The sequence below is a fragment of the Gossypium hirsutum genome, chromosome A01 (genome assembly GCF_007990345.1).
Source record: "Gossypium hirsutum isolate 1008001.06 chromosome A01, Gossypium_hirsutum_v2.1, whole genome shotgun sequence".
Classification (NCBI taxonomy): domain Eukaryota; kingdom Viridiplantae; phylum Streptophyta; class Magnoliopsida; order Malvales; family Malvaceae; genus Gossypium; species Gossypium hirsutum.
In genome coordinates this window covers 19650245-19668874 of record NC_053424.1, presented here as the reverse complement: position 1 = coordinate 19668874, position 18630 = coordinate 19650245, and the positions used below count along the sequence as shown (strand labels likewise).

Here is an 18630-nt window from a genome sequence, read left to right as displayed (position 1 = left end):
GATAATTTTATGTTCTGTTAGAAAATAATTTGATATGCTGCTGCTGGAAGCTAACCTATTTATGGTTTAGAGTTTGAATGGAATAAAGCAGGCAGCGAATCTGCCGTGGAACTGTGAGCTTTTCGGTGTTTCAATCATAGCGATGGCACAAGTTGTTGACTTGATGGGAATCCTTTTTACTCATAACCGGACTCCTCATTAATTTTACTAAGGGCGAAAACTTATTTATTGGTCATGCCCACAATTGCAGTCCCAATAATGCATTTTATGATGTGGTTTTAAAAATATATATATTTTTTTCTTATTGCCATAGCTCTCGAACTTGGGATAATACATGATTAACCACGATTAAATTCACATCTTGTTGTCACACCAGAATAAGACTAAATAAGATATGATACTAGCATGCAGTGCTGTATATTTGCATTTTTAAAAAAATTCAATCAAATTGCTTTAAAATTTCAATTAATGTATAAACATTAAATATTATCTCAAAATAAATAAATTATTTGTGCTAAAAATATGGCATATAATAGATTCGAATATTTGTGAATTTGAATAACAAATATCAAAATTAGAATCCATTATTTGAATTTGAAAAAAAAATTAAATGACGTGTTAAAACAGAAAAATAGATTATGTTTATTAAACCCACTTACAATGAATAGGGTGCAGGCAAAACCCCTCCTGTTTTAGTTTATACAGTAACAATCTCCAAAATCTAAGATAAATGTAACAAACATAGAATTAAATCCTGTTATCAGCACATTCACCCTCCCAGAACTATACATACAACTCTTCTTTTTTCTTGAAATATTGGCAAGAATGTCTGAGTTGTTAAGTTTAGAAGAGTAAAAGAAATGTGGAGGGATAACATAAAGGGGAATAATAAACATTGTGGAGAGTTACCAGAATGAAAACAACTATTTTTCATCCTTTCTGCCTTCCAATTTCATGTTGACTTGATCAAAAGCGCATAGCATTTCCGAGCGCATGTTCGCTATCTCTACAAGTGTCTCTAGTGCTGCAATAATACAATTTGTAAGCTAAGTCTCATCTTGTACTGAAATATGTTCAAAAGCATTGACCTAAAAGTTCACACCTGCCTCAAATGATAGCTGTGCGGCTCGAAGCTTTGGAGAAACAAGAGTTCCAAACATTGACAGTGATTTAGATCTCTCCTTTTGAACCTAAACCGGAGACACAAAGTTTTCCAAAATGAGTCCATGTGATTGTTTCTATATTTGAATTTACTACTTGAAAACAATCAAATTCAACAGGAAAACCTATCATGTAAGCTTCCTTAACAAATATATCATAGAAAGAGGATTTTCTAGTTGGCCCTGGAAACTACTAAAACAGATACATCACAGCTACTTTCAAATAACTAAAATAAGCATTCTGCGAAACTGAAACTGAAACCGAAAGCAAAACAACAACAAATATGGAGCAAGAGTGGTAGAAATAGAATACTTACTGGGTCATCAACTTCACGTGAAGCTTTATTCTCAGATGAGGTCTTCTCCTCTTAAAACAGACAGAAGGAAAATGTGAGAAAACATACCAAACCATTAAGGAGCAATTATGGTTTGCAATTGGAATTCTGTAATTCCTATCATTTGGTTTCAATTTAAAGATTACCTAAGAATGAACCTAACAACAATAGTTCCAAAACACTTTTTTCTTTTTTTGCAAATAGTTTCAGACTTTCAGCTGATTGTATGTCTTCGTGATATAATTAACATCCAAAGAGAGTGTCTACTTCTATATAGAGGGCCAAAACATACCATAAAGCTCGGTACTGCCCCTGTGTCGCAGTTGTGGATGTAATTTGTCCTGGCTAGATTGTTTCTCCCCCAACAAGGAGTTCTCATTACTAGAAGATGCCCATTTGCATAATGTAAAGTGTGGTTTGCCCGAGTCAACTATTACAGATCATAAATCAAATAAAATTCCTAATAGCAAAAAGGTAAACGAACAGGTAAAACCCATAATCATATGTTTCAATATGAATGAGAATTCAATAACAAGGGGCTTTAGATCTAGCTGTCTAAAACAGTAAAACCTAATAGAGTAAAATCATTTTCATATTCATATACAAGTATCCACATGCAGGTGCCACCAGAACAATCACACCTAATGTTGTCAAGGGCATGAGGAGCACTCTAGGCACTAGAACCTTTACATTGGCTTAGGTTCAAGGCACTAAAAATGTATTGGCCTGAGTGAAGTAAAGTGTAATATGTATATGTGTGAGTTTTCTATGTGCCAGGATGTACGTGTGTGTTTCTCTGTGTGTGTATAAAGCTTAAGAAATGACAAACTCTAAACTGTGGTCTAGTTTATCTACAAAACAAGAAAACTTTTTATTAGTCAACAAGCATGATTTCTATATGGTCCATGTCTATAGTTGAATACTCAAGTATTGAGAAATATAGAGTTTAATACTATCACTTTCTTACTTATAAAAAAGCGCATCTAGTGGCGCGCCAGGTCAAATGGGCCTTGTCAAAAAAGGCTTGATGTGCAAGGTGCAGGTGCCTTGACAATATTGACTACACCAAGTCCACTACTATAAGATAACCCTCTGCAGTCTAGTTTACAAAGTCTGCTTGAAGCACCATGCCGAACAATTTATACCAGAATCTGATTGCTTTTGTAGATAAAGCTGATAAATACCTTTTCCCTCATCTTGGGTTACAAGCAATGATGTAGCAGCAGGATGAGACGTATGGTCCAACAAGACAGTATTCACCCGTGAAGCACCCATGGAATGTCGAGCACTTGCCAGTTCCAGCCATCCCTGATTTTTGGTACTTTACTTATTAAAACCAAAACAAGAAAAAAATTGGGGAAAAACAAAAGCAGAAAAAAAGATCGAAGCTGGGTGACATAAACAGGGAACTACAAGTAGATAAAACAATCAGGATTCAAAGGGTGATGCCTGGATCAATGCATCTTCTTATTTCACTTGGTAATGAATTTAACCCTGAGTTACATGTTCATTGTCTAAAGCGTTTCTGATAACTGAAGAACTAATTATATCTAATCAAAGTTGAAATTTCATCATTTATCAATCGAATCAAATATATCGGAGAAAGGGGGAAAAAAAGAAAAGAAAAGATGTTTCTTACCCGGCGAAGTGTCGAAGATAAAGAATGAATAAGGGTCAAATAAGCGTCCATGGAGTCCATAAATTGTAAAACATTTGCATTCTCTTCTACTTCTTTGTCAGTTTGCCCATTTTCCAACCTTGGGGTTTCATGATCTACTACCATCTTCCTAAACCCAAAAATACCACCTTCTTCTCCTTACAGTCCCAACTCCCAATCCCAGTATGACTGAGATTGAGTTGCACAACTCGCAACTTAAAACATTCAGGGCATTATGGATTACATCAATTATAGGATCCTTTAGGCCTATAGATTAGAAAACTCATAGGTAAAGGCCCACGAACACATGTAGAAACACATTGAGCCAGGCCATCTGGAGTTCAAGCCCAATATCCTTGGGACGATGAACAATATTGACTGAGTACACAACCAAATAGTCGAATATGAGAGAGTGATTACTATCCCATCAATCAGGATGATGAATTTGATTGTTATGTACTCTTAATTTATTGACTTTTGTTATGAAAAGTGAAGCTGCAGCTTTGATTGCGAGTATTATTTAGTTAATGAATGGGGCTCATTATGAGGAACTGACAATCAATTATCTACAGACCAAGTATGTATCTTTTACACGGTTTTGTCTTCCTTTTCTTAGTCATATAATCCGATATGAATATGATGCTTCGTGAGCCAAAATCGTATGACACTAAAATTTTGGACTTGCGCTGAACAATACTGTTGTATTATTATCAGCACCTTGCCAGAATGGTTTCACCATCCTCACCCCCATATAGTCTTAACTTAGTTGGTGATGATTTTGCTTACACACATCACTCCATTAGACATGGCCATTGTAAATGTATATGTGCTTGACACATGGTATAGCTCTAATTTACCTCGCCAAGGGCAAGTGTTGATTCCCTCCTTTGCATAGTCTAGCTTGATCCATGTCAATCACATCGTCCCCCATCTAAAAGGCTATCATGTTCTCTATGTGATCATCTACAATAAGGTTAGCATAGACACGTGCGAAGACCTAGTGCCAAGGGATGGTCATCCTCACCTATAAATACCCATCCTTGGCCTTAAGAGTTCTCCTTCTCCTATTTCTTCTTTTTCTTCCTCTTCAACCTTCCTCTTCCATGCCATATACTTCTTCCTTTTTCTCCTCTGATGACTCTTAACACCTCACCATCATGTAAATTATCATCTCCCCCTTTCTACATTTTTTAATCCTCAACAATTGGTGTAATCAGCAGTGATAACATGACTTGTCTTGAGGAGGCCATCACCGAAAATCCCACTTTAACCACTAGTCTCATCACCCAGCACGTTGACTAAACAAGCTATCCTCAACTAGCACGTCCTTACAACCCCTATAGTGACACTTGAAAACTGGTATAATCAACAACATAGGTATAATACCACATTCCTCCCCCCTCTACCCAACATATGCCTAATACTAACATTTGATGAGCAAACAACCCAAAATCCTAACCCTAACCCTAATTCATTCTCCCAGCAATTTCTAGAACTAAAAAAACACATAAAGGCCCTAAGAAACCAAACGACAATGAATTATCTACCTAGAACAACAACTTCGTCAAATTGAGGTAATAAGAAAGTTAAGAGTAGAACAACCCCTGTAGCGACCTAAAAATTTGGCAATAGGCGCTAGTTGAAATGATTATTGAAAAATTAAAGTTTCAAATTTTATTTACAAAAGAGGAGTCGCCACCGATCTTTTTTAGGTGTGATCGGACACCAAATAAAATCCTTTTTTAGAAGAATTTTTTTAAACTTTTTTAAAAAAAGAGACAATTTTAGGTCCACGTCAAAATCCAGAGAAAATTAGGGTCCGGGAGTCGGTTACGCGCGAGGAAGGTATTAGCACCCTCGCGACGCCCAAAATTGGTATCTCGTTAAACGCATGTTGTCTTAATTTTCAAAAATACGAGTTCCATTTAATATTTAGTCGTGATCCGATTGAAATACGAGAACCCTTTTTTTTTAAAAAAACACGAGAATTTTGAAGCGCAGTATTTCTTTTTTAAAACGAAAGTTTTTTTTTAAAATACGAGAATTTTTGAAAACACGAGAATTTGTAAACACGAAAATTTTAGAAACACGAAAATTTTTAGAAAAAACGAAATTTTCTTAAAACACGACATTTTTTTTTGAAACACGGGAATTTTTAAAACAGGGAAATTTTAGAAACACGAAAATTTTTAAAACACGACATTTTTTGAAACACGATTTAAAAAACAAAAATTGAAATGCGAGAATATTTTGAAACACGAATTTTTTTTAAACGCGAGAATTTTTGAAAACATGGAAACTTTGAAACACTGGAGTTTTTGAAAACACGAGAATTTGTGAAACACAAAAATTTGTGAAAACACGTAAATTTTTTTTAAACACGAAAATTTTTGAAACGCCAGAATTTTTGAAAACACAAAGATTTTTGAAAACACGAAAATTTTTCAAAAAACACGAAAACACGAAAACACTAAATTTGTCGAATACTGAATTTTTTTGAAAACACAATAATACCAAAAATATTCACGAGAATTTTTTTTTATTTTTTTTATTTTTTTTTGAAACACAAGATTTTTTTTTGAAAACACGAAAACACGAATTTTTGAAACACGGAAATTTTTGAAGCACGTGAAATTTTGAAGACATGAAAATTTTTGAAACACGATTTTTTTCTTTAAAAAAATACCGTATTTAACACGAGTCGATGATATTCACCCCGATATGGCGATGAAACCATCGAATTAGTGTTAAATCAATTCAATTTAATCTTTAATCGGGATCCTAATAAAACACGAGAATTTTTATTAAAATACGAGGAATTTTGAATATTTTCGATTTTTTAGAAGGGCGTCCCGTATTTAACATAAGCCATCGATATTCACCCAACATAGCAATGAATTCGATGACTTAAAATTAAATCGGTTTGTTGTCTTATGCATTAAATATTTTTTATTTTTAAAATACAAGTAAAATAAATGTAACAATATTTCTAAAAACTATCTAAAAAAATGCTAATTTAATTGAAATAATATAATATTTAAATAAATGGACTAAATTTAAAAAAAAATGAGAAATTACCAAAAGCCCCCTTTTCCTTTTTTCTTTTTCTTTTTTTTTCCTTATTTTTTTTTGCTGGGCGTTGGGCCTAGGCCTGCTGGACAGTCTGCTGGGCCGAATCTGCTGCTGGTCTGCTGGGTCAGCTGCTGTTGGGCTGGGCAGTGGCCTGCTACGCTACTGGGCTGCACAAAGTGGGCTGCTTCTTTCTTCTTCTTTTTTTCTGCTTCTTTCTTCTTCTTTTTTTGCTGCTTTTTTTTGCTTTGTTTTTTTTGGGCTGGCCTGCTACTGCTGGGCCTGTTGGGTCGGTTCGCGGGTTGAATCCGGGTCGGGTCGACCCGATATATTATTTTTTTATTTTTTTTCTTTCCCCTTTTTTCTCTTTTTTTTTCTTTCTTCTCTTCTTCTTCCTTCCCTCTTTCGGCTCTAGCCTCTTTCACCGCCGCTGCCACTTGCGTCGATCTCCTCCGCCCTCGGTGGTTGTGGTTGGGCTCTCCTCTTTCCCTCCTCTCTTCCTTCTCTCTTCTCTTTTCCTTCCTTTTTCTTTTTTTCGAAACTTTCTTCTCTCTTTTTTTTTGATTCATGGGGGTTTGATTTTGGGGTTTTAAACCCATTTTATAGTTGATATTTGCTTCCTTTTTGCAGGTGGTGGGTGAAGAAGGAGCAGCCACCCATGTTTGTGGCCTGAAAATCTGGGAAGTGGGTGCCCCAAATCACGTAACCTGTCTGAAGGACCAAATCACAAATGCAGCAAAACTTCTGGGGCTAAATGTAATTTTTAGAAAATTTAGGGTTAAAATGAAATTTAATGAAAGTTTAGGGGTCTAAGTGAAATTTAAAGAAAGTTTAAGGGTCAAAATGAAATTAGGAAAAGTTTAGGGGTCAAAATGCAATTTTTTTTAAATTTTTTTTTTGAAATTTTGAAAATTAAACACAAATTCTAGTCGGACAAAAATTTAGACCTAAAAATTTGGCAATAGGCGCTAGTTGAAATGATTATTGAAAAATTAAAGTTTCAAATTTTATTTACAAAAGAGGAGTCGCCACCGATCTTTTTTAGGTGTGATCGGACACCAAATAAAATCCTTTTTTAGAAGAATTTTTTTTAAACTTTTCTAAAAAAAGAGACAATTTTAGGTCCACGTCAAAATCCAGAGAAAATTAGGGTCCGGGAGTCGGTTACGCGCGAGGAAGGTATTAGCACCCTCGCGACGCCCAAAATTGGTATCTCGTTAAACGCATGTTGTCTTAATTTTCAAAAATACGAGTTCCATTTAATATTTAGTCGTGATCCGATTGAAATACGAGAACCCCTTTTTTTTAAAAAAAAAAACGAGAATTTTGAAGCGCAGTATTTCTTTTTTAAAACGAAAGTTTTTTTTAAAATACGAGAATTTTTGAAAACACGAGAATTTGTAAACACGAAAATTTTAGAAACACGAAAATTTTTAGAAAAAACGAAATTTTCTTAAAACACGACATTTTTTTTTGAAACACAGGAATTTTTAAAACAGGGAAATTTTAGAAACACGAAAATTTTTAAAACACGACATTTTTTGAAACACGATTTAAAAAACAAAAATTGAAATGCGAGAATATTTTGAAACACGAATTTTTTTTAAACGCGAGAATTTTTGAAAACATGGAAACTTTGAAACACTGGAGTTTTTGAAAACACGAGAATTTGTGAAACACAAAAATTTGTGAAAACACGTAAATTTTTTTTAAACACGAAAATTTTTGAAACGCCAGAATTTTTGAAAACACAAAGATTTTTGAAAACACGAAAATTTTTCAAAAAACACGAAAACACGAAAACACTAAATTTGTCGAATACTGAATTTTTTGAAAACACAATAATACCAAAAATATTCACGAGAATTATTTTTTTTATTTTTTTTATTTTTTTTTGAAACACGAGATTTTTTTTTGAAAACACGAAAACACGAATTTTTGAAACACGGAAATTTTTGAAAACACGATTTTTTTAGAAAGAAACACGAATGTATTTTTTTCGAAACACGGGAAATTTTATTATTATTATTTTGAAACACGTGAAATTTTGAAGACATGAAAATTTTTGAAACACGATTTTTTTCTTTAAAAAAATACCGTATTTAACACGAGTCGATGATATTCACCCCGATATGGCGATGAAACCATCGAATTAGTGTTAAATCAATTCAATTTAATCTTTAATCGGGATCCTAATAAAACACGAGAATTTTTATTAAAATACGAGGAATTTTGAATATTTTCGATTTTTTAGAAGGGCGTCCCGTATTTAACATAAGCCATCGATATTCACCCAACATAGCAATGAATTCGATGACTTAAAATTAAATCGGTTTGTTGTCTTATGCATTAAATATTTTTTATTTTTAAAATACAAGTAAAATAAATGTAACAATATTTCTAAAAACTATCTAAAAAATGCTAATTTAATTGAAATAATATAATATTTAAATAAATGGACTAAATTTAAAAAAAATGAGAAATTACCAAAAGCCCCCTTTTCCTTTTTTCTTTTTCTTTTTTTTCCTTATTTTTTTTTGCTGGGCGTTGGGCCTAGGCCTGCTGGACAGTCTGCTGGGCCGAATCTACTGCTGGTCTGCTGGGTCAGCTGCTGTTGGGCTAGGCAGTGGCCTGCTGCGCTACTGGGCTGCACAAAGTGGGCTGCTTCTTTCTTCTTCTTTTTTTCTGCTTCTTTCTTCTTCTTTTTTGCTGCTTTTTTTTGCTTTGTTTTTTTTGGGCTGGCCTGCTACTGCTGGGCCTGTTGGGTCGGTTCGCGGGTTGAATCCGGGTCGGGTCGACCCGATATATTATTTTTTTATTTTTTTTCTTTCCCCTTTTTTCTCTTTTTTTTCTTTCTTCTCTTCTTCTTCCTTCCCTCTTTCGGCTCTAGCCTCTTTCACCGCCGCTGCCACTTGCGTCGATCTCCTCCGCCCTCGGTGGTTGTGGTTGGGCTCTCCTCTTCCCCTCCTCTCTTCCTTCTCTCTTCTCTTTTCCTTCCTTTTTCTTTTTTCGAAACTTTCTTCTCTCTTTTTTTTGATTCATGGGGGTTTGATTTTGGGGTTTTAAACCCATTTTATAGTTGATATTTGCTTCCTTTTTGCAGGTGGTGGGTGAAGAAGGAGCAGCCACCCATGTTTGTGGCCTGAAAATCTGGGAAGTGGGTGCCCCAAATCACGTAACCTGTCTGAAGGACCAAATCACAAATGCAGCAAAACTTCTGGGGCTAAATGTAATTTTTAGAAAATTTAGGGTTAAAATGAAATTTAATGAAAGTTTAGGGGTCTAAGTGAAATTTAAAGAAAGTTTAAGGGTCAAAATGAAATTAGGAAAAGTTTAGGGGTCAAAATGCAATTTTTATTTTTTAAATTTTTTTTTGAAATTTTGAAAATTAAACACAAATTCTAGTCGGACAAAAATTTAGTGCTTACAACCCCTGTTTAGTTTCAAAGGCATAATGATTATGTTGTTTCTTCCCTTAATGCTCAAGTTCACGATGCACACCTAGAGTACTAACCAAGATCGGTCTTTCTTTAGGAGCAACAACCTAGCATGACAAAATGGACGTGCTGAGGCAAGACATTCAGGCTCTAAGGCTTGATATTGAAGACATGGATTGCATATCATGATCCAATATCCCCCTCATACTTGAGGTAGTAGTTGTCAATTTGCCACAGAGTTTCGAATTCATTAAAGAAATCTATGAAGGTGACAAGAACCCAACCACTTAATGCAATACAATGACTACATTAATGTTTTGGGAGCTTTTGATACTCTTAAATGTAAAGTCTTTACCATCACCATAAGAATAAATGATCTGCCATAATTTGATGCATCAAATTAGACTCTCTAATACACTCTAGGAGCTTATTCTCAAGAAAATTAAGTGCCCTTCTATGCTTTTGTTGAATTTTAGCTTTCACCATTAATAAATGTTTTTGGATGAGTTTTGCCCCTTTTAAGAACCAAATTGGCAACATGGTGTCATGGGGGACCTAATGAGGTTTTTGAGTTGGTGTAGGAAGATGACAAGGGCCCAACCTCGAGGAAAACATCATTCAGAGTAGGTGTCGCAACACTGATGATATTGATGCTACAACACCGAACCCTTTCAGCTTGAGGATGTAAAGCTTCAACGCGAAATCAACATAGAGCCTACCGTCAAGAGAGTTGCAACATTGAAGGTAGGATGTCACGACACCAAGCCAATGTCGTGATATTGAGCTTCCGAAGTCGTGATATCCCTGAGGTGTTGAAATGAAGGAATTGGTGCCAACACTAGTGATGTCGCAACACCACGGGTAGGATGTTACAACACTGAGGCCCCCCACAACAATGAGTTCACTACTGTCTAAGGTACCACGACACTGAAGCCTGGGTGTCGAGACAACGCTGCCTGGCAGAGAGAAAATAGCTACAGGGGTAGTTTTTTGTCCGACATCAACCCAAGCTAAAACATAACTTTAGGGGCATTTTTGTCTAAAAATTAGAGTTGTATTAAGTTGTTAAAAGGTACTTTTGGCTAATAACTTTAAATGAGCCACCTTTTATTTTATCTTTTAAGTTCAGTAGTTACTTCTTCTTCATTTTTTAGTGTTTTAGTTCATAGCTTTTTTGATTTTAGTTGGTAGTTTAGTTAGTTTTTATTGTAGCTCTAGTATTAATTGCACTTTGGTACTTTAACTTTGCTTTGTATTTTCATTTTCATCCAAGTCCTTCAAGATATTTTAGTTTATTTTCTTTCCAAAGTCTAAAAATATGAACTTTATTTGTATTTTGTTACATTCATTATTGCTGTCACCATATTCTTCAAGCATCCATCAAGAAATTTCTAAGCTTTTCTTAACCTTACTCTTATGCTTATTTTTATGTATGATTTGAGTATGTGTTGGATGACTGTATGCATGGAAATGATGATTGGTAATTAAATTTATGGTGGTTGGTTAATAGAAGTGTTGTTTGGTTAGTTTTTGAGTACATAAACTAAATCATAAAAACTAGATTAAATAGAAAAGACTTCAAAACTTAGAATTGATGCCTCTAGCTGAACATTTAGATAGGTGGGATCGAGAAGAGATCCTATTGAACACCAATTTGATTATCTTGAGTTAGTTTAGTGAAGTTGAGAGATAAATCAAACTAAATTGTCTAATTGGGTAAAGTGGGTGACTGAGAGGTAAAATTAAGCCAATTAGAAGTTTAAGCCTTTTAGATCCTTAACTCAAAGACTAATCAGCAACATGGAAGTCAACCAACTGCTTGTGTGTATTGAATCGTTAATTGCATATTTTTGATTTTTTTACAATTTGGTCCTTCTTAGCGTTAGGTAGTCGATTAGTGTAATTTACCTTGGATTATGAATAGTAGTAGTATAGTACCTAGCAAGTAGTTATCTAGACTTTCTATTTGCATGCTTGTTACCTAGGAATCACTTTGCCCTCGAACTCTCTTGGGTTCGATCCTTGGAATACTCAAGTGTTCCATTATAACACTATAAATATTACAATTCAACATATCACACTTGTAGTATACTGCTAGATATTTAGAGACAATTGTGTTGATTCATAGCCCTAGTGCAAGTATACCAAGGCACGATCAATAAACATGAAGAATTGGTATTTATCTCTCCTAAAAAGCTTTATTCGTGGCTTTGAGCAACTATTTCACCTATTTTTATGTCGCTTTTTGCTCATATAAGATTATTTTGAAAATGTCCACTAGCCTTCTAGCTATTACACAGAAACTTGGGGAGCCACTACAAGATTACATCAAACGCTTTCACTTCATGACAATGAACATCAAGGATTTGACATTAGTGGGTCATGGATGACTTTATAGAAAGATTGAATCAAGAGCATTTAAAATACACCTTCACGGAGAATAAGCCTCAACACCTTACCAACTTGTATGAAAAGCCTACAAATATGCAGAAATAAAGGAAATGAATTTTTCCAACATTGAATTTGATTTTGGATATAATGCCTCATATTATCAAAGATCATATTTCCCCTCTTACAGACGACTTTTTAACAAGGAACAACACATAACACATATTATCTTATGGGTAAACTCGGAAAGGGCAGCGTCATTCTCATTCCCCAAATTCACCAAAGAAGGTTTTATCTTTGAATCTTATAAAAAGAGAAGTTGATAGGGTCTACATAAAAAATTTACATGTTATAGTCCCTAAATTCCATCACAAGCATATATATTAAGTCAAGTTCAGGATTAAACCTCATTTAATAAGTCCTAATTGATATCATGGTTGATCCACTTAAATGTGTCAGTTTCATAGTGATATGGCGCATAAGATTAAATATTACACCTCACTAAAGGACACTATAAAAGAGGAAGTTAGGTTAGGATGGCTTAAATAGTTTATGGCTCGATATCCTCGCCATAGGCAAGATTCTGAGTAAGATTCATGCTTGTGTAAGTAAGATAAAGGAAAAAGGAAACAACTAATGAGAGGGGGTAATATATATGATAGTATAAACTTATGAGGAACGACTATCTCTAACATCAAGATAAAAGTTTATTTGAGGAGTATCATATTAATAAACTCGATAATGAATAGATCTCATTAGATTGACATATGTTAGGTTTTCTTTACCCAAGAAAACAAAAATTTAGCCTTTGGAAAAGAAGGAAATGATCTAATGGTAGTTACGATGATCATTAATGGATTTAAGGAAAATAAAATATTGATTGGCAACAAAAGTGCAATTAAAGTCCTACATCAGTAGGCTTTCAACTAAATGGGCCTTGAAAAAAGTATGTTAAATAAGGTGAACTCGATTTATGGGTTTGTGAACCAACCCATCAAAGTCATAGGATCCATCAATGACCTTAATGTCAGGTCTAGTGCCCTAAGTGTAGTATTTTTGTTTATGTACACTTGTAATTTTTTCGAACAGATTAGTTAATAAAATTATTCATGAATTATATTAATACTATTTGTATATCTTCCTCACGTGGTTTTTGCATGTAAAGAAAAATAGAAGCAAATATTGGCTCATTGGTTGTCTAATGTTTAAATTAATACTAAGCGGTATTATGTGGTCAGATTGTAATATGGAAAGAAAGCTTAATTAGTAGGCGAACCTAAACATATCCTTAGTTTAATAGGTAATGAGCAAACCAATTGAAAGACTAATACAAAATTTATCAAGTCCAATTAGGGAGATGCCTTGTCTTGGGTATCGGAGCGGATGACTCCTAAAAGATAGAAACATAGATGTGACTGACTGGTCTGATAGTACATCAGACTAGACCTAAGAAGAACAGATCCTGAATCCATTTATAGATTCATTCACTTGTGACATTTATAATGTGACATACCTAAATCTTAAGTGGATACTGTATGCGTGACTCGTATACTTTTATTTAAGTAAAAGTCTGAGTTTAAATAAATAAGGAACCGAAAGCTAGTGTATTGGGTATACGGCTTCTACAGTGTAGCATCCCAAATGCTCAACTGATCGACTAGCCAAACGAAAATGTTACAATCATACTAATTTCTTGTTTGGGACATTAACATGTGAATTAATGATGATTCATAATAACAACTTCATTAAATTGTAGCAATCAACCTACGTTGGAATAATTACCATGTTGTTCAAACTCAGTTACAAGAATTCCTAATCTTGAGGCTTAGCCTACAGGTCACCCCCACTATATGCATGATACAATTAAGAAGAAAAAACTCATATAGGCTCGATAGATTCTGGCTTAGTCCCTCTTTAGCGTATCGTATAGCCCATTATACCTAAAAAACATAACAAGAAGCTAGGTAAATTCTAATGAACTTAGTGAGTTATTAATATAACATACCAAATCATGATATTATTATATGATATGACTTCAATGGCCTAGGCTCATGCTTGACATCAATTGCACGAGGGCAGATCACACGTATTCATGGTGCACTCTTAACATCATTCGCATTGGCACAACTTGTAAATTGGCACATTTTATACATTGAAACGATTATCCATTTTCATCGTCTATGCATTAGTTTATCTTGAAGGATGGTTTCACTTACACATTTGCCTTGATTTCATACAAGACAGCTCGTTAGTAATTTTGGTAGTCAATCATGTATGGAATATCTTTGCAGATAATATTGTTGCAGACTAACATTCAGCGGTTGGTCTCTAAAGACTAATGCATGAAATTTCACACTTGGAGGACTTTTATGTGTGGACTCCCACACGATGAATTATACACGTGGATTCAAACTTGGTAGGTGTGATATCCCGAATTACGGCCTAATCGGAATAGTGGTTTCGAGACCAAAAATATGAGATAGAAATAATTATTTAATTATTATTTTGAGGTCTATGATATGATTTCGTGATTGTGTGAAACTTTCGTGAAGAAATTCTATGCATAAAGTGCTTAATTTGAAATTTGGGACTAAATTGAATAAGTTGCAAAACTTGCATTCTAGAAGTTTCTAGTATGAAATTGCTTTGAAATATTAATTAGGAGGTCTTAAATAGAAATTTGACCAATTTCTAAGTTTATGGACAAAAATTGGACATGGATGGAATTTTTGAAAGTTTAGTAAGGAAGGGCATTTTGGTCATTTGGATATTAAATGAAATAAAATGGGAAAAATAACAAAAAAGTGATCATCTTCTCCATAAGTTGCTTCTGAATTTTTCTCTCCACCATAGCTAGGGTTTCAACGCTTTTACGCCTTGATTGTAAGTGATTTCTATGCCCGTTTTTAATGTTATTTACATTTTTGAAATCATTGTAGCTCGGTTTACCTATTTCTACCAATATTTTGAGCTAGGGTTTATATTTAAAAATTTACCCATGAATGATATGCATGAATTTTGATGTTTTATGGTAGAATATGAAGCTTGAGATTGTGTTAAACAACTTTTGCTAAGTGATTTTACGTAAAAATGACTAAAATGACATAATCGGTAAAAATACCTAATGTTCATAAATACATGTTAGAGTGAGAATTGGATATTGCTATAGAAGGGAAAAATGATCAGCATGTCACAAAACATAAGAAAATAGGGTGAAGTTTAATTTACGAGATTCGGGGCAAAAGTGTAAATATGTGAAAGTTTAGGGGCAAAATTGTAATTTTTAAAAAATATATTTTGGGTTGATTTGAATAATATGAGTCCTAATTAGGCTATATTTGAAATGATAGAGCAAGGAAAATCGAAATTCGGGCTAAAATCGGCAAAATACCAAGTTGTGGATAAAATGGTAAAAATGACCATTTTCGCATACGAGGTAAGTTCATGTGTAAATGTAGTAACATAATTGTCATTTTAAGTAATTTAATGTTATTTATATGATATGATGATTAATATCATGAAATATTATGCTTTGTGGTTATTATTGAGTAATATGCAAATTATGTGTGCTACTTGTTAAATATCAATTGCTACCGAGTATCAGTTTTGACATTCCGTGGAAGAGGAAAAAGAAGTGTAATAGAGGAAAAAGCCCGTTTGAACCTTGGGAACAGATTAGGATACAAGTGACATGTCACTAGGATATTTGAGTTCCGAACTCGTTGAGTTGAGTTCGAGTTCGTGAGATGTAACCAGGCATTCGAGCTCGTTGAGTTGAGTCCGAGTTCCCTTATGGATGCGAACGCCCGAGCTTGTTGAGTTGATTCTGAGTTCGTTTATGGCCGGGTTACATGGTAGCTTGGTTACATAGATTTCAAAAGCTATTGAGCTTGTTCAGTTATGAGTATAGCACTTACGTGCACACTATCCGCGTATCCGAAATTATATTCCGATGTGTTCAACGAGAGAATCCTAAGAGAATATGGAGAATACTTAAAACGAAAGTGATTCAATTATGAATGTGTTGAATAAGTGAAAATGGACAGGTATGAGTTTAATCCTTGGTTGAGAACTTGGTACGACAAAATTGTGGTAAGATAGTAAATATTCTTATGATATGAGTGTCTTAATGATGTTTATGTTGGATTGCATGATCATGTTACTTGTTATTTGCATGTGAACTTACTAAGTATTTATGCTTACTCCTTCCCTTCCATTCATTGTAGTTTTGACAAGCCGGCTTGGAGATCAAGACGGTTGGAGGCACGCTCACACTATCAACAGACCATCTCGGTATAGTGGCTTGCATATTTTGGGAATATGGCATGTATAGCATTATAATCCTTTTGTGTATATAATCTTATGATATGGTGAATGAGTGATGTGGAAATGCTTGTTGATGATTAGCTATTGGAATGGCTAATCAAAATTTATATTTAGTGTTATGTATGCTTAATGTATTACCTACTCCATGGAAAACCATAAAATGGTGATGTCGAAACCATTTTTAAATCGAATTTTAGGAAAATAGGAATCGACTTTAAAAAACGAAAACGGGAGTTGCCACCAATCTTTTTAGGTGCGATTGGATCACCTTTAAAAAATTTTGTTTTAAAATCATTAGTTTTGGTCTACGAAATTAGAAAACGGGTTCGGGAGTCGGTTACGTACGAGGAAGGGTTAGCACCCTCATAACGCCCAAAAATTGGTACCTAATTGATTATCAAGTATCTTTAATGTCGGAGATTCAAAAATTTTAAGATGTAATCCTTTTTAGAATATTTCGATTTTTTTGCAAATTAAAGTTCACTCGTATCAAAGTATTGACACTAAGTTAGCTTTTTAGAAATCCCTATCTCGAAACAACAAAACGCTATATCCAATAAGTTAAGACATATTGTTTTGCAATTCCAAGACAGTTGCTCACGTTTTGCAAACATTTAAAAACTAAGAAGGGTACTTGATTATTCAAACTTAACGAGAATAGTTGCAACCCAATAAGTTAAGGCACTACTTTCTCGAAATTTCCGAACACCAAGCATTGCCTTTATATTTTTTGAAAACTTTGGGGCCTTATCTTTTAAAAAATGATGCGTGGGGAATTGTATTGTATTATAAATCATAAATAGTAACATATTATTGTAGTAAGTAGATAATACATGCATTTAAACAAAATGATGGCAGTAATATAAAGATCGTGCATTAGATACATACATATAAAAATCATATATACATGGCAAATATTAACAATATGCATACAAAGATATATATATATATAGCATGTATTGAGAATGAATAAACAAAACATACAAACATACAAAGTAATAATTAAATAATGCATGATGTACAAAAAAGTAATAATTAAATAATGTATGATATACAAAAAAAAGTAATACAATATCAATGTACATGTTCATGAAATGTAATATCGAATAATAAATATGAAACAACATATAACACATGATATATGCAATATATATAAAAAAAATGAAATGAGTTATTGTTAACAAAATATACATATAACACAAATAATGACATAATTTTTTAATAATAATCTTAAAATAGTATTTGCTATAAAATATATAAAACATAATAACAAAATATTTATAAAAAATGATAAAATATATTGGGTTTTAAAAAATATATAAAAAAAGTATGTAAAAGAATTTATAAAATAACACATAATATAAAAATAAAACAATACATAATAAATAAATAATTAATAATTTAATATGTGTATAATATGAGTTAAAAATATAGTTCAATTTACAAACTTTAAAATTTCAAATACTTTAATGAATAATAAATAATATAATAGATAATATATAATATACATAACATATATAAAAATAATAAGTAATATAAAATAAAAATAAAATATAATAAATGTTATATAATAAAATATAATTTGAATATATAGGAAATAAGAATTATAATAGATATGATATAAAATAACGAAAGTATATATGTAAGTAAAATATAATAATAATATATAAAAACAATGGAAAATAATAATAATAATTTGTGAAAAATAATATACGATAAATAATATATATATGACAAAATAATCTTGTAGTGTATAATAAAAAAAATAAAACAATATCTACATATAAAATATATATATATATAGAATAATAAAAAAATGAATATAAGGCTAAATTTAAAGTTTAGCAAAATTACAGGACGAATTTAAAAGAAATAAAACTGAATTAAGGCCCAATTTAAAACGCGCGTAAAACAAAAGGGACTTATTGGGCAAATTGCCCTATTCCCAAAACAACAACGTTTTGTTGTAAGCCTTAGAATGCTTTCTGTTGGGACTAAATTGAAATAAAATTCATTCATTAGGGCTAAATTATAAATAGAATGAAACATAATTATAAACGCAAAAAGATGGAAGGACCAATTGGGTAATTAACCCAATCTTTAAAAATGCGCGGATCCTCCCCGGGTAATCGAGTCAACGCGCGGATCCTAGGGTCTTAAAACTGCTTGTATTTCTCTGAATCGAATATATGTAAGTATATTTCTATTCTCTCTAAAATCCCCCCCATTTACATTGGTTTGATTCGGGCTTTTATAGC

At 33.0% G+C, this 18630-nt stretch overlaps 1 protein-coding gene across 2 annotated transcripts; it reads right to left on the bottom strand.

Annotated features, from left to right (window-relative positions):
- Positions 1 to 618: 618 nt before the first annotated feature.
- Positions 619 to 3588, bottom strand: LOC107945242 (coiled-coil domain-containing protein 115). Of its 2 annotated transcripts, none has more exons than XM_016879168.2 (6): positions 3135 to 3588; positions 2680 to 2803; positions 1788 to 1925; positions 1478 to 1527; positions 1103 to 1190; positions 619 to 1024 (listed from the first exon to the last, which is right to left on the bottom strand). In XM_016879168.2, exons 1-6 carry the CDS (start codon positions 3276 to 3278, stop codon positions 924 to 926), a joined length of 645 nt encoding a protein of 214 aa, XP_016734657.1. In that variant the 5' UTR covers positions 3279 to 3588; the 3' UTR covers positions 619 to 923. The 2 variants fall into 2 exon arrangements, with proteins under 2 accessions (XP_016734657.1, XP_016734658.1); XM_016879169.2 differs by having other exon boundaries at positions 1107 to 1190; positions 3135 to 3389.
- Positions 3589 to 18630: the final 15042 nt, after the last annotated feature.

What these genes read in the sequence shown, in the direction of transcription:
- LOC107945242 (XM_016879168.2), bottom strand. Translation starts at nt 3,278, where the DNA reads ATGGTAGTAGATCATGAAACCCCAAGGTTGGAAAATGGGCAAACTGAC. An exon ending in GGGCAGTACCGAGCTTTATG is followed by an intron (nt 1,528 to 1,787) that starts GTATGTTTTGGC and finishes GTCTGTTTTAAG; the next exon opens with AGGAGAAGACCTCATCTGAG. An exon ending in ACAGCTATCATTTGAGGCAG is followed by an intron (nt 1,025 to 1,102) that starts GTGTGAACTTTT and finishes GTATTATTGCAG; the next exon opens with CACTAGAGACACTTGTAGAG.